The sequence below is a fragment of the Dicentrarchus labrax genome, unplaced genomic scaffold, assembly GCF_905237075.1.
Source record: "Dicentrarchus labrax unplaced genomic scaffold, dlabrax2021, whole genome shotgun sequence".
Lineage (NCBI taxonomy): Eukaryota > Metazoa > Chordata > Actinopteri > Moronidae > Dicentrarchus > Dicentrarchus labrax.
In genome coordinates this window covers 11,816,278-11,833,433 of record NW_026136708.1, presented here as the reverse complement: position 1 = coordinate 11,833,433, position 17,156 = coordinate 11,816,278, and the positions used below count along the sequence as shown (strand labels likewise).

At 40.7% G+C, this 17,156-nt stretch overlaps 2 protein-coding genes across 2 annotated transcripts; both read right to left on the bottom strand.

The window, feature by feature from the left end:
* Positions 1-332: 332 nt before the first annotated feature.
* On the bottom strand, positions 333-6,857 carry tmed10 (transmembrane p24 trafficking protein 10). Its single transcript, XM_051407929.1, has 5 exons — positions 6,630-6,857; positions 5,545-5,665; positions 5,026-5,099; positions 2,943-3,069; positions 333-1,775 (listed from the first exon to the last, which is right to left on the bottom strand). Exons 1-5 carry the CDS (start codon positions 6,804-6,806, stop codon positions 1,654-1,656), a joined length of 621 nt encoding a protein of 206 aa, XP_051263889.1. The 5' UTR covers positions 6,807-6,857; the 3' UTR covers positions 333-1,653.
* A 6,263-nt stretch (positions 6,858-13,120) lies between these two features.
* fosab (v-fos FBJ murine osteosarcoma viral oncogene homolog Ab) lies at positions 13,121-15,546 on the bottom strand. Its single transcript, XM_051407926.1, has 4 exons — positions 15,237-15,546; positions 14,636-14,863; positions 14,422-14,529; positions 13,121-14,304 (listed from the first exon to the last, which is right to left on the bottom strand). Exons 1-4 carry the CDS (start codon positions 15,369-15,371, stop codon positions 13,633-13,635), a joined length of 1,143 nt encoding a protein of 380 aa, XP_051263886.1. The 5' UTR covers positions 15,372-15,546; the 3' UTR covers positions 13,121-13,632.
* Positions 15,547-17,156: the final 1,610 nt, after the last annotated feature.

Genomic DNA, 17,156 nt, shown 5'->3' with positions numbered 1-17,156 from the left:
AAAGGTAAATCTGCTCAAATCTCATCAGGAGAAGTTGTTTACAAACATAATTCAATTTCTAATTTAAAATTATAAATTAAAATGTATTATTAAATGTATAGTCTGATAAGTTGTATTGGCCACTATTATGACCAGCAGAGCAACTAATACTATAATTTGAATGTGGGGGGTGAATATTTGTTACTTTTATACCCCTTATAATAATAATTATAATGCTGAGGTTATAGTGCTATTTTTCGCTTTGGCAATTTGCAACTCAAGCCAAAAACCATCTTTCAGAGCCCATACATTAGCACTGCAAGTGGGAAATACATGTTAGATTACACCATAACTACTGTAAATCCATCCAATATTTTATTGAATAAAAGCCCAACACAAATTTACAAAATTTATCAGTCAACATAAAAATCATTGATTGCGCACAATGCGCATGTTCATTGTTAAAAATGTATCCATGACAGATGCCTCAATTAATCCCTGTCAAAAACAATCTGAATATTTGCAACCACCCACATTCTCATGTAACCCAAGCCTCATAAGCATTTCTAAAGAAAAGAAGCACGCTGGATGGATCTGCAAGTACTGTAATTGGGAGGTGATACTGAAGTTACAAAAAAGATCATTAAATTTACCAGTGTGTAAAGAAAAAAGGTCGTATGAAGGAAAGGATATTTCAGAAAAAAGGTTTGTATACTTTACATTTCCTGTGAGATCCTCCATCCACTGTACTCTGACAAGAGAAACTTGCACGTATATATGAATTGTACCACAGAAGTCAGGTGGTTAAATTACTCATAGCCGTGTACATACAGTTTAACGCTGCAACAAGGTTTTTGGTTTCTGGCTACTTTTGATTGGTGACAAACTAATATTCAGGTGTTCCAAAAACAAAACTAGAACGTGCAAGAGCTCATAGAAGTGACCTAATTTATAACTAAGAGAATATTTTACTCTGACAACTCACAACCCCCGCTTCCCCCCCCGCCCCCCCAAAATGCCTGTAGAAGCAACTAAGTAGCATTTACAATATGAAAACAAACTAAAGACACGGTTAAATTTAGCTACCAAACATGTATGCAAATTAGGTGACATAATACAGAAGTTAAGTGGTTGCCAATTTTCTCATCAAGGTAACAACAAACCACTTTTCAAATAGCCTTCACTTGATAAAAAGGGCACCAAGGATCTAGTTTGCTTGGCATGGCAAAGAATGTGTACATCAACAGAAGGGCAAAGACATTCGCTCATGGCACATCCATTCATACTGAGCTCAAAATCAAACATCACTGTTCAACTGATTGAAGGAACAAGTTCTTATTCAGTAAGCTGCAACATTCAAAACAGTGCAGACAGAAACGTGAAGTACCATGGGGATGGACGTATCTCACCAATGCAGCGACATACGCCTCCCATGTCTCACAGTGCATTTCTCCCTACAGCGCTTTTCATGTTTCAAACCACTAAATAAGCAGGTGAATCATTTTTCAGAGGACAACCTTGGTACTCTTTCTCTTACAGCTGTGAAAACTAGAATTTGAGCCCCTCAACCCCACTTGCTGTTGTTTGCTGAAGCTAGTCCAAAGAGGGTGGATGTTGGGATGTGTTGGCTGACTGGCAGGCAGCTTCCCCCGAGGTAAGGAGCCAGGGGCCGCTCTACTCGATCAGCTTCTTTGCCTTGAAGAAGCGCCGCAAGTAGAAGACCTGCCATGTAGCCAGCCCAATGAGACAACACATGGAGAATATGCTAAAGTACAGCACACGTGTGTTGGTAGACTCTGGAGAGTGATGAAAAAACAGAAGGGTAGTCAGTGACTTTGTTTATACAGTTAATTAACCAACAAAAAAAAGAGACAACTTTACTCTTCAAGCGCATAGGAGAAACAACAGTGGCAGCAGAAAACGCCAAAGGTCCTATCTAGAGTCAGTGTTTGGTTTGTGTATTCGGCACTACTGTAGAAACATGGTGGCTTTACATGGCAGTGTCTGTGAAAGAGGACCTTCTCTGGATAAAAACATTCATTCTAAAGGTAACGAAAAATTTAATTCTTATTTTCAGGTGATTATAGACTAATGAAAACATACCTATGATTATATAAAATTTTTGCCAACACATCCTAAATGTTACACACTGGGGCTTTAGTTAAAACCTGACACTCATGTAGCTGGACAGACACTACCTTTTTATCAATCTTGTACATTGAGTCACTACATGTTTTAAATTGGCCTTTCTGCACAGCCAGAATTATCCAATTTATCCATTCACAAATCCAATAAACACAAGGAACACTGTGTACTCAACAATGTTGAAAAACCAAGAGAAAGGTAGGATTACTGTGCATTACGGCTATGAATGTGAAGTAAGGTTGGCATTAGCGCTGATGTATTTTTGACTGCAAATTGATCAAACTGCTAGAAATAAACAAGAAACTGTAACTCAACCAGTGACTAAAGAGGATAATGGAAACATTTATATTCATTATTTAAAAAAGAACAATTTGTGACAATGGTTTACATCACATGTCAAATACTACTCAAATAATAACAAGCTCACTACAGTCTATAAGAGATATTGACATTAACCATGTGGGGAAAATGGATCCTGGAACTGCTCAAACTGTGAGACAGCCAACCAAAATTTCAGACGCAACAAAAATTCATCTAAAAGAAATTCAACAAGTTTGTTGTTTGTTCAGGCAATTAATTAGGCCTCATGAACCCCCCTCAAACAGGATGTCAAAAAGAAACCAGTCAGGCAGACATTTTGCAGGGTTCAGGGTTCAAATCCACACTCTGACCTTATTAAGCAGCGTCTGCTGGGCTTAAGAAAACAATCAAGCGTGTACATTCACTCAGACAGTTACCAGTTATGGACTAATCAATTGTCCTTTCCCTGTGATCATTTGTGTGCTGTTACAGCAAATTATTAATTACAGTTTTCTTACCATTGGTGTCCCGCATCTCCTCCTCTCTCTTCTTCATGTAAGCAAAATCATTGACGATGGATTCTGACAGGTCCTCCAGTCGCCTCAGCTCGACCTCGAGAGGCTTCAGCTTCTCCACCTTGGCAATCTGCAGGGACAAAACAGAAGCTGCTACAACCACAGAAACTTGATGCCTGAGAAGCCAATGGTAGAAAAAAACAACAACTTAGAACTACTCTTTGAACAGTGTCATTATAACCTTTGTCCAGCAGGTGTCACTCTTAGGCTGGGCACACACCCAGTTAAATAAATGGTGTTGGCTCGTTTACTCTTGTTCAATCAGGCAGGTGAAAAAACTGCCATGTGAAGCAAACAGCTGCAGGCCTTAGAAGGTGTGTCTTTAACGAACTCTGGTTTGGTTGGTTTGTGGTGAAAACACAAAATAGACCGAGCACAGGAATATTTGATATGAATGTGTGACGTGTACGAATTTAACTTCTACAGAGAACTAATTTACAAGATTTCTCTGATGATTACGGCAACCACTTCCTCCGGTGGGGTGGCGCAGGATAAGTCTTATTTTATTTACAATGCAAGATGCAGTCTCAGCCAATAATGATCACAACAGCTATTTCTGTATGTGCTCTTTGAGTACGACTTGCTGTTGATTGTCAATTATGGAGGAGAGGTCACTAAAACTACCCAATGACTAGATTACCTGTCAGTCCACGTGGCATATGTTTACAACTGTCAATGTCTGTAGTCTGTATGTCGTCTAAATGGACAAAAACTAAGCAACAATGCCTCTGTCTTTCTTTTTGGTCTGGAATAAATGAACCAAACCTTAAACTGTGCAACAGGCTCCAACATGGACATTTTCCCATTAGGGACTCAAAAAGTCAAATCTGCTCGAGATGCAACATGCAAATGGAATCAAATAAGCAGAGAACAAAGACAGACTGGATCATGTGGTTTACATCAAGTAAACATTCTCAAACATTGTGTAACAGACAGGGAATCTTTCCAGCACATTAACCAAATACCAAGGCATCATCTGAACCACTTGCAAATTTGTTCTAAAGTAACACACCCATCTACGTAGGTGAATACATGTGTAATTTCAGCTCCACCCTCTTCCCACAGATAGGCATGCCCACTTGAGTTCTCCCTAAACATCCACCTCCACAATCCCACAGCAGAACAGAACGTCATGTTCGTGCAGCATGTGTGGGCAGGGGGGTGATTCTCAGCTCACAGGGCTTTATCACTTCTGCACTTATTTTTAAGTGTTGCCTGAGGCAACCACAGCGCTATCCATTCTCAGACGGACTACGAAGATATGGAAGTGATGATGTACACTGATGCGTGCCTATATAAATATGAATTTTTTTTAATAATGTGGAGGTAAAAAAAACCTTTTCAATACTGGGGCACCTTGACGTCATTATAATGTTTTCACAATGGGCAGTTGACTATGCCACCAACACAGCACAAGGAATCCACACAAGTACAAGTATTTAAATGTGGCATACATGTTAATAAAGTACTGGATAAATATACTTTGTTTCCAGAGATCAACTTGATTTATTAATCTTAATCTGATGAAGTCATTGCCTATTTCAATGTTGTGCAACAGTAACAGGAAAAGGATCATATGCCTCTTGTATCTTTTGAATCTCAACTCACTTTGCTTTTAGGGTAGTTTGATAAAGGAGGGCTTTTATCTTGACTATTAGTGTACTGCACATTTAACCAACTGGGTTGATCTGCAATTCAGCCCAGAACCATATACTGAGAACTTCAACTCAAGGTTTTGGTTATATATATATATATATATATATATACACACACACACACACACACACACACATTTGGGTGCCCTCTAACACTTTCACCAGGCTAAGAACCGCTGGCAATCAGTTAAAATGAGTATGTGCCTTTGTAGTTTTTCAAACTGGAAGAGTGAAGATATGTAGTCAAACCACTGATGCAACATCATTGATCTACATCCACTGACCTACTCTACAAACAGCAGGAGGTCTTTATCTACATTATTGGTATCGTTCTACAAAAGCAAGCTAATGGTTCGGGCTCCAACACTTACCTCTTCATAGTTTTTGGCCTCCACACCATGCTTCATGTCCAGATTGACCAGCTGGTCAGGCACTCTTCCAGTCCCTGATTTAAAAAAAAAAGTTATCATATGCAATTAACCCAATTAAATTATGTTCACTCATAATTATATAGACCTGGTGTAGTTGCATAATTGCAAAAACCTTCATTTACTTCAGTGTTATTCCATATATCATTTTTCTGAATGGATCATTATTAGTTTCTTATCATTCCTTCATTTTCAGAAATTCACATCTCTAATTTCATTACCATCTAATTTATATCACAACAACAAAAATACCACTAAAAGGGTTCAATGTCAGTGTGTGTTTTATTTCTAAAAACAAAATGGAGCAAAATGTTAATTATAAACACTCAGATCTTTGCTCTTGTTCCAATGATTAACACAAACTAATCGTCTTCTTGTGTCAGTGACAAACAACGACACTGCCTTCAGTGAGTGTTTCTCACAATAAATTATAATGTTGTGCCTGCGGGCTAACACACTTACCCATGGGTGATTTGCTCTCAAAGCACACCTCAAACATGTCATAGTCCTCTGTGGTGAATGCAAACTTTCCCTTTGTTGCATCTTCCTTGGAGTAAAGAGTGTGACTGGAGGAATCTGTGATCTACAAAAGTAAACAATGACACAAATATTAACTGCATTGTTGAATTGACTAATATATTGATAGTTATTCAATAATCTCTGATTCTAGTATGTAAAATGTGAGGATTTGTCTCATGATTGCTTTGATGGTGAGGTTAAGGTGATTGCATATGGCTCTTGGGATTTCACAGAATAATCTATTAATTGAAAAAGTAATCAACAGATGAAATGATATTATAAAACCAACAGTTACTTGCAGCCCAGACTGATTGCAATAAACTAAGTGATACATTCATTAAGACTAATAATTACCTCCAAACCATTAATCACGCTCTTTATTTTGACAGCTGTTAAATCACGAAGACCGATTTACAACTACAACTATTAGGAACCAACGGGAGGATTTAAGCTCCTGTGTGATATATGAGGAAAATACTGAGACCACGTTACTTTTAATAAACAGCACATACAAGCTGTCGTTGACATGCATTATAAATGGCTAATGTGCTAATGCGGCTAGCCCCTGTGTCTGCACGGTAAGACTGACGTGTAACAGCAGCAGAGCCGATGACACATATGGGATCACTTCACACCACATAACACACGGTTACTGAGAAATAAACACCCACAGTGGACGATACAGGGGCTGCTCACTCGGGTGAGAGTGGTTTGAGGTTGTGTCAAAAAGGCATTATTAACGATAATGTGACGTTAGCGCAGCTAGCTACTGAGCTAGTAAAACCAGGAAGACGAGTTTTTCGGGGCCTAGGTTAGCTACAATGCTAACAACAGTTGTCACACATTTCCGCCGCACTCGACAGTTCAGACTATCTTTAGACTATCTTTAGACCATCTTTAACACAAGCTACGCATTTCCATTGCCACAGCTAGTCTAACTCGACACAGACGAGAGCAGACTGGAGCCATTTCGGCCTCAGTACGAGCTGGTGACGCTGACTGTTAGCTAGCCGCAGGTCTGTGCTCACCTTCAGATTAGTTTTGGTGTTCGCCTGTTCGCTTATTTCATACTCCCCCGTGACGAGGACGTCTTTGTGGATCTCCTCTCGTAAGCACTTCCTTGAGTTGACCGGTAAAAAGAAAGAAATGGAAAATACAGATTCAATAAGAACCGGTAACAGCAGTAGCGCAGCGAGTCGAGCCATGGCTACCCTCAACCGACCAACCAGCCCGTGCCAGCCAACCAGCTTAACACCGAGCTCCAGCTCACACCACCGGCTTCACTGAGCGCTCCAGCGCCGCCGCCGTCCTGGAGGGAGAACTACAACGTCGGACTCCTCTTTCCAGGAGTTTCCAGGTGAGTTCAGCCTGTTTAGGGGCTTCTTGTAAGGGTGACCAGATGTCCCACTGTGGGTTTTGTTTGTTTTGTGATATTGTACCAATTTTCAAAAACGCTGTAGCCTCTTGATTATTGTGTTCAAACCCCCAACATCTTGATAGCAGTGCTGTAAATGTGAACTGAGGGATCTGATGTTAATGTTACAGGGGCTGTGATGGATACAAATGCAGATTCCACTGTTCTGGTTGCATAAAAATGTAAAAAAAAAAAAAAAAATGTACTCAGATGCATACATTTATGATAAATAAGAAATTGATTTATGCATATAGTGGTGGGTTCTTTATACCATTTTTTTTTTTTTTTTGAGCACTGGTATAGATTTCCTAAAGTAAGATTTTAAGAAATCTATATTGAATTGTAAAGCCTCTATCTTGATACTAACTCTTATCACCAGATTCACAGGTGTTATTAATGATACTTAATTGAGGTTCTACTCCATTCGGGTCAAACAGGGTCAGGGTACTACTAAAGTGCATGTTGACTCACTGGAAAGGTTCTGCTACAATAACTGGAACAGAGCCTTAATTAGCATAATTAGTAACACCTGTGTTAACCTTACTATTTCATGTCAGAATGGCCACAGTGAAAAAGGTCCATTGTCCACATATTGAGACGATATTCCAAATTTTTTAAGTAATTTCCCCACAGGATTATTAAAGTATATCTGATTCTGATTTTGATTGGCTCTAGTTTTCACAAGTCAAACCGCTGCAGGACAGACGCTATTCTGAGATCGGATTTTTATCTGGTGGTTGTGATGAAAGCAGGGCAGGCTGTCATCATGGGGGTGTGTTTGATGTTAATTAAACTGCGTTCATGCAGGTCAAGTGCAGGTTAATCTGTCTCTTCACTAGCTACGCCCATTGTGGAAAATTGCTGGTCACCACAAAGTCACAAATTATGCAGATTTAGTCAGAATATGATGTAAACTACCACAAACAAAAGGAAAAGCAGCTACAGCAAATACTGGGAAACTACTCTTAACTGGGTGAAACTGGTGGAAGGCCACTGCCGCAGACTGTTGCACAATAACAACTGTGAAACTCAGCTTGCTTTTACGCTTGCTGTAGCGTGGGAGTTGGGAAAGTTGCTTTCAAATTAAATATATCTAAGTCCTTTGCATGCTAATGCCTAACCTGTGAACTGAATGGTCTATTGTGTGCTACTGAATTGAAGATCTTATGAGCTAAAGGGCAGAACAGAGATAGTTAGATACTTAGATATTTAGATAGACATATCAAAGCATTGGTAATGTGTCCCACATTGTCCCACACAAACATACTCTTTGTCGCATATCTGGTTTGTGGGATCTGGTCACCCTATGGCCTCTAGGTGTCTGGGCAGTTACCCATTTTGCCTGGTTAGTTGTCTGGGAATGATTAAACTGGCAATGTTTGAAAAATATAAACATTAGATACGTACTGCATTGTCGTAGTGATGAGAGCTGAGCGGGGAAGCTTCTTTACCTGCAGAACTTTCAACCACATTTCACAGTCTTCATCAGCAAGAGCTGGTTCAGGTGTCACATGATGTCACTTTTGTTCAGAGATCAGAGTGAGAGATGGTCTTTGGCCACTCGTTTAGGTCAGTGGGCCCTCCTACACAAAGTTGTGAGTAAGGAGGAATGTAGACACTGCTTAGTCAGCGAACCACCAGAAGCATCCAGTGGAGTCCATCCCCATTCCCACATATGCATATAACACATAACTGAAGTTTCACACTTAGATCACATGATGACACCTGAGCTGGCTTTAATTACCTGAAGAATACAGTGAGATGCAGTGGACCTTTGAGCCTGGATTGCTTTGTTACATATAGTGACATGTTTTGTAGCAGCAGTGTTCACACCAGGCGTATTTCTATGTACATTTTACAAAACAACTTAACTACTAACACAAGACTCCTAAGGTTCTGGTTTTGAGAACATCCTGGTGGGGCCCTTACGTAGACTACAGTACAGATATGACCTGGGGCCCCCTAGTGGGTCAAAAAGGCCATATTCCTGAGACGGACAATGTGTGTGGGAAAACATGTGGTAACATCAAAGCTCAAGGCAATGAAAACAACAGAAGAAAGATCAGAGACTTTCATGTCTCTTACAAGATAAAAAAAAAACAAAAAAAAACTAGTTTGTGGCATTTCATATTTTTCAAATGGAGATTACATACACATACCAGTCAGGGTGACGACTGCAGAGCTAGGCTGTTTTTTGTTTTTGTTGTTGGTTGTTGCTGTTTTATAGTTTAGAGTCTAAAGGTCTGTTATGGTACTTCACATGTGATGAAGTCCAAATTGGTCTCTGTAATGAGAATGAATGTGTGACCCTATTTTATATCATTTAAATTCTCCTCCTCTCCTTCAGCAGCTGAACGACCAATGTACTTCTATCCTTGCACATATTTGCTCCCATAGAAAGATATTGGTACTGCAGTTATAAGATTAGAAATCATCTATTTTCATGTAGCTTATTGATTTCTATAGATTTTCACTCAAAAATGTATTTAATATTACCACAGTTGCATAATAATCCATCCATGCGATTGTTAAATCCAGGTTATAAAACAGACATATCATGCTCAGTGTTGGCTGGTGTATTTTGAAAATCCCAAAAGCTATTATTTTTCTGTCAGCAGCTCAGGGATTACCCAATTACATATGATAGAGCTGTCCAGTTTCCAGGGAAACATCCTTGTTACTGATCCCACGAGACGAGACGAGGACATGCTGCAGTGTGGGGAGTCTGGCACTAAGTGAACAGTAATTATTGGATAGCGAAATCCCTCCAGTATTGTAGCTTAGTGCGTCAAATAACCACCAAGAATAGCATGTCACACACTCCTCCATGCTATGGAGCTTTTAGGCTAGAAATGAATTTTACAAAACTTTATATTTATATACCTGTGTCTAATCTATATTTTTACATTAAATTATACAAAAATGTGAATGTCACATTGTTTGTAACCATTGTCAGGAATTTTCAATCCACAAGTACATTCTGGACCATATTCATTGTGGATTAACTATGTCTAGGGGTGAAATGTAGTCTGTAAACTACCTGGAAAAGTACTCCATTAATCTTACTATTGATTCACTAGCCTTTTTATCACCTCTGGGCACTGGTTCAGCATTGTCAGTATGAAAGTACTACTTTATAGAGTGGATTACTTCCTTAAATGAGCATGCAGGCTGACGCAAGTGTCTACACACCCTCCGACTCATTGCTGTCATTCTTTGAGTTCTGCTTGATCTCACCTCTAGTACAAAAAAAAACAAAACACAGAGGAAAAACAGACATACGCAAATAAGAGCTCAGAATCAAGTTCAAAAATCTAAATTTGATATGTTACACTCCCACAGATGAGCAGACTGTGTCATAGAAACTTAACATTATGGAATACATTCACTGTGTCAGATGCACTCACTGTGTTGACAGTCATGCCAGTAAAACAAATATGTCAAAAAGAGGTGTCATTTGATTGTCAGTAAATGTATAATTTGGTGTCTTTGTAAGCTCACTACTGAGTAACTATCACTCTGTCACTCAGACAGACACTCTGCCACAGGGGGAAGACACTGAAGTATTCATGCTTTCTTAAGGCTTTCATATCCTCTCTCGACAAAAGAAAGGTATCAGGGGATTGATTTCTGTGAATATGGATCCGAGCCAAACTGAGCTCTTGTCGTCGTGGCACGGAGGCAAACTCGGCTCTTTCATCATCACTGTGCTCACAATTATACCTAGGCAGGGATCTCTGTCTGTCTCCCTCCCTGCTATCCTCATACACTCATCATTTTCTCCTTTCCTCTTCCACCCCTTCGCCTCGCTCTCACTTTCCTCCTCTCTTTCTAACAGGCGTACGCTGCCTGGTTCCTCCCCTGGGTTGCAGCACCGACGCAGGTTGGCGTCATAGTGGTCTAATTTTACTGCTGTTGATGCTGATGTTAAAAGAAGCAATAGGCACCTGCTATTTCTGCTGCTACCCCATCTCCCTAGGGCTGGCAAAGAGGTATTAATAGACAGAGTTATTAGGCGCTGCATGGTTGCACATAGAGGCTTTATTGAGGAAAAAGAGGGTCTCCTTAAGTGCAAAGGAAAACAAATAGGTACTCAGAATACAGCGGTTATACAATAGCACAGTGCTAACAAAAGAAGAGCTTTGAAAAAAATCCAAGCATTTTAACAAAACCAAGGAAGTTGCATTGTACTTCTGCAACCTTTATTCTTTAAACTATATCAAATATTTGGATCTTTTTATTTGTTTCAGGTTGCCATTGGAGGAGCAGGCCCGTATCCATACAGGAAGTGACAATACAGGAGTAACAACTGCTGATATCTTGGCCGTCGTGTTGCATAAAAGGGTGTGTCCACAGAAGGGCTCAAACGTCAGAGTAAGTTCATTGTGCGATGGTAGTCTTCCACCCAGTGTGTCCCTCACGCACACACACCCACCACGCGTTTCCTGTGCAAAGCCATTAGGCAATCTGCCTTCCGATTATTCTTTACATGGTGAAATATTGATAAAGGGTGAAATGAGCAAGCGAGGTGAAAGAATGACAAGTAGAAGGGAGCGGTAGGAAAAGTTTGATGACAAACTGTAACAATAAAAAGTTTGAATCACCTAGTTTCATTGAAATTCAATTGTGTTACGGATGAATTTACTGCCTTTATGTTTAGAAAATGGCCTTCTGAACAACAACTTTATGTTTAGGAAAAGCTGGAAGACACAGGATTGCATTATTTTATACAGAGCCAGACAGATGTATGTAACTCCCAGCCCTGAGAGTGCCTTACATGTATCTGGGCCATGAAGCTATGGGTTTTAAATAAAGCAATCAAATGTCTTAACTTTAATGAAAACTACATATAAAGAGAGCAAAAGGTCATTTAAAAGGTAAATGCTTTCACACTAAATCTTATCTGCTTCTAGGAAAACCACGCAAATCTCATCAGTCAGTTATTCTAGTGTGGCTTTGAACGGAAAGAAAACCTACACTAGATATGTTTGCCGCTGTTCATTTGTCAACAACAACCAATGGAAAAAAGATAATATGCAAGACTATCAGTGAATATATTTCCTAGATCACCATCTTCTAAATTTGGTATTTATGTGAGACCCTACTTGTCATTCAAGACATTTTGATGTGATGTTGGCACATAAGTGTTAACTCTGGCCCAGCTGTGCCTCCAGAAGAGGTGGATTTATGTGTCTGGTGAGAAGGAAGAATTGGAGCAGGCTGAATAAAAACACCACTTTGCAGACAGCCACTTTACACTTCACCGTCCAGCTGCCTGCACGTCCCAGTCCATTTGCACATAGAATAGCTAAAGAAGTCCAAACTCCTGTCTGTGCCTACATGAATAATTGCTGAGGACCCCCCCCCTTTTTTTGTGGGTTTGTTGCATTGTGCTGTAACTCACTCGTGCGTCTGTTGACTGTGGGAGGTGATATATTGGCGAATTCAAAACCTTCCGAGAGAACAGAATAAATTGAAACCAACGTAGATCGTGGTTAAAATGTTGCTTTCGGATCCTCTTGCGATTTCTCTTGTATAACCGTACACGTGTGCAGCGCTTTTCTTGCACACAGGCGCATGTGAAACACACACCACCTCGATTAGGGAAGCAATGCACCCCCCCTCTTTTCGCTATTCCCTATCGACACGCCAATAATCAAATCCAATTTCTATGCAGAGACAAGTTCTAGAGATGTCTGTGTGTTAGCGGAGAGGGGGGAAAAAAAACAAGGTGTCTGACCGAGAAGCCCGTCTGCTCACTGCAGGCAGACAGGCAGCAGCAACGAGTCGTCGAAGCACTCTATGTTTGGGCACGGAAGTGCAACGTCATCGCGCTATGCTTGCAAATGTAAAAAAATGGAAAGAACGCACTGACGTAAGAGTCCTGACGTATAGTTAACCTTGGCAACAGACGGAACAATAAATAGAGCCAGTGGAGGTGCAGGAAAAATACTGCTATCCCTTATGGAGGCTAATTTTAGACTTTATTTTAATTGACTGTTGAATGCCACTGGAGCTGCGATTATATCTCACTGCTAGGTATACATTTTAAAATCCTTGTATGTGTGTGCATACAAGAGTGCCACAGATTCAACCAGACAAATGTTTGAATTGAAATATCACTATGTTTTATTTACATGTCTTACAAACAACATTCATCTTTACTCTCTCTGTAAAAAAATAAATTTCATAAATTAAAACCACTAATGTTTTCACAGAAAACTTCAGACTAAGATAGACCACTCAGACCATGGTTAAGACAAAGTACGTCAGTTTTTAAAATTTCACAAACAAGTTCACAATTACTCTCACGTTCCATCAACCAGAAAACAAACTGGGTCAATAATAACTATTGCTCTGAAAACACAACACTACAATAAGTTTTGTTATCTAGCACCATTAAAATCATATATGAACTCATAAAACGACTAGGTTGTATTAGTTAAAACATGCTTTTTAACTTGCTACATTGGTGTAATAGGCAAGTATAGATAAAGGCAAATAAAATCAGAAATAATTTGCTTCCTGTCCATTCCATAGCCCTGTGATCTGCACATCTATCTCATACATCAATAAAATGTGCTTGAAAGGAAGTATTATTGTTTTTGGAGGCGTCTTTAAAGGGCCAGCAGGGTGGGTGAGCTGAGGGAATCAGAGGACTGGTCGTTGCTGTTACTTCCTCTCCTGTGGGCGACGCCACAAGTGGGGAAGGTCTCCGCCTCTGGGAAGGTAAACACGAAAGAAGAAGTAAAGGTGGTGCAGGCTGGTGTGCAGGTCACCACAGGCGTGCACAGTGGCTCAAAGTCATTGTTATTGGCTGAGGCGTGAAGGGCCTCCCAGTCCTGAGTTGTGTAGAGTGAGTTGGACAGGTCAACCTCTGGCACTGACCGCGCCGTCTCCATCTCCGTCTTTGTCAGCAGATCCAGAGACTCCTCCAGGACGGAGGCGTCCAGGTCTGTCATTTTGACCGTGCTGCTGGAGATGGTGGCGATGGAGGGGATGGAGCTGCTTGAGAAGATGGAGTTGGAGGTTGAGGTGAAGGTTGGCTGGCTGGAAGTGATAATGGATGCCTCTGGGATGGTGGTCTGTGACTGGGTGGACACCTTAGTGGAGAGGCAGGGGTGGGAAGGAGTAATGGAGACCACTGAGAAGTCTGTGTCCAGCTCTGAGGGGATTTTGCAGATGGGTTGGTGGGCAGCGAGAATGAACTCAAGCCTTTCCTTCTCCTTCAGAAGATTAGCAATATCATTCTGCAAGTTGGACTTCTCATCCTCTAGCTGATCAGTTTCCTGCGAGGGAGAGAGAAAGAGAGGAAGAGGCATTAAAATGGCTGTTGGATAACAGTGTTATTAGCTGTGGCTGGAAACTCATTTTAATGAATGATGGCAGATCTGTGGCATACTTACAGCTTGCAGAGTGTCTGTAAGCTCCCGCCTCCTGTTGCGGCATTTTGCTGCTGCCTGCTTATTTCTCTCTCTGCGAATTTTTTTCTTCTCTTCTTCCTCGGGTGTTATCTGCACATAATAAAAGAAAAAGTTAAGCCACCAGCTCTTATAATTACCACAGTATAACATCAAAGTCGCTGCCTGTTATGTAACACTGAGATATAATAATAATTACCTGTTCAACTCTGCCCCTCTTGGTAGAGCTGTGAGCCCTGGAGGCTTCAGACCTCATGGCTGGTCTGGAGTAGGCGGGGCTGGGGCTGGAGCTGTAGGGGTGAGCTCTGTGAGAAGGGGCCACCGAGGAGATCAAAGGCTGGACCATCCACTGCAAATCTGGGCTTGTCGAGATGGCTGTGACAGTGGGGATGAAGGAGGCACTTGATGCTGTCAGGTCAGTGAAATCCTGTGGGTAATGAAGCAAAAGAGATCATCAGTACATTTGGTATACTTTCAGGATGAAGGGGGGGTGCAGCATTACAGGGTGTCTATGAATGAAGAAGGGGATCTATAAAAAGCTGGGTGGTTTAAAAATATCCATATGATGTCAAGTATGACGTTACACTCCCCTCTAAGGAGTTTCCAGGTGATTGAATAAAGCTTGCCTTGAGCTGTGTGTAGCGCCGGTCATAGGCTATTACTATTTGTAAGTCAGTCCATATTTATCATTTAAAAACTTTATGAGAATGATTTAGTGAATGCTAAAATAATATCTTCCCAAGTTCTTCATTGCATAAATATAAATATCATACATTGTAGTAATATTTGACTGGACATACCTGAGACTGGGGTGATCCCATGCTGGAGTAAGACCCGGCTGGTGACGGGTAGTATCCCAGGTTGTCCCCGGACGGGGAAGCGGTGCTGCAGCGGGAGGAAGAGTCGCACTCCGTGTTGAAAGCGGTAAACATCATCGTTACTCCAAAAAAAAGTAAGGAAGATCCAAGCAAACTCTGCTGAGGGGTTAATGTAACCCTTGAGATGAGGAAATCCTTTTAGTGGGATTGTGAGAAACTCTAAAGTTCCGCTCTCGATCTCCTTTTCTCTTGTCGCTGGTGTGCTACTGAAAGTTTGAATGCCAACTCTGAGCAGACACAGGCCTTTTATATCTGCAGGACCAGCCGAATGACGTCGGCGACAGAGGGAGGAGAAAAACACCCAAACACCGACATAACAACGCAGCAATAATGCCGACTATTGCTCGTACATCGTTAAAGTACAGTTACAGTTCAACATACAATGCTTATTGCTGATGTTTAAATGTAAAAAGTAACATTTAGAAAAGATCTTTTAAACTCACCCGCGATAAATGGAATATTCCAGAAACGGGATCCCCAGTACGTCATTTTCCAAATATGGTGCATCCTGTAAAGGGGCGGATCCTGCTGGGAAACACACCATCGAGATTGGCCGACAGCGACATGACGTTATGTAAGACAACAAACACAGGGCTGTTGAGAAAACTGAACAACTGGGATAATGGTCAGCAAAAGTACATCATACACACAAAAGTACATCAAAGGGACATTTCAACATGCAGGTTTGTCTCTTCTGAACTATTTGTATCAATCAAACGCATCAAAACACACACTGCTGGTGTATTTTGAACACTGTCCATTGAAATTGTTCATTCAAATATTATTTGTTTCATGAACATATGGGACTACCAGCAGTCCAGATTTTTGCCTCTCCCTCACTAAGATAGCCTTTAATGCATTTTTATAACTCACCAAGGCTTTAACACTCTTTATGGAAAACAAAAGTACATTTACTCTTCAACAAGTTGTGGTTTGAGAAACTTGCAGGGTGAATCAGGTGTAGTGCTGTTGTGTTAGAATTGTTTCTGCATCAGAGAGTCGATGTTGATATGAAGTGATGCTCATACAACATGAGCAGTGAAATGCAGGGCTAGATTACTGTCACATATCAGAACATTAAAACAAAGATTTGAAAGTTTAGATGTAAATTCTAAAAAGTATAAACTATGGTTTTAAACAGAAAACTAAGATTCAAACATTTGAATAGGCTATCTCTCAGATTTTCATATCTAAAATAAGTGCCTATGGTTAAGGCTTTAGCCTGCACACTGTAGTGTGGACTACAAAGTCTGACCCCCTTTGGTCTAGATGTAAGGATTAGGGATGTAATTTATATTTCACCACCAAATGTAGGTGCAAACATACATTACAGCCTAAAGAGATGTTCCAAATAATCTAATAAATGTCTTGTGCCACTGTTTGTCATGCAAGGTTCTCCAGGGGCCGACGGATGTATAAACACAACTACCTTCGCTTTAGCAGTGACAAACGTCTGTACCCAATTTGCATGCTATCTAAAACAACAACTCTGTGTAAACGTATGTCATGAAAGCCATAAATTCATGTCAGAGCAGAAGCAGTCGCATGTGTATTACGCCCTCAGGCACCCGTCGTACCTTCTGCAATCCGTGGTAGGGTGTGTTTAGTTGCACAGCAAACGAATAACTGGTTTATTATGTGTACTTTTCCACAGCAGCAGTTTGCTTAGGGGTGTACAGGCTTAATTATAAAGGTCTTCCCTTGCCTTAAACTAAGCCTACATGCACACTAATACGTCACACTGTGGAGGTTTCCCTCTACTGTTGTTGTGGGAATCTTTCATCATTTAGCCTACATAATGAGCTACAGGAGTCCCTGTTTGTCACTGAGCCAACAATCATA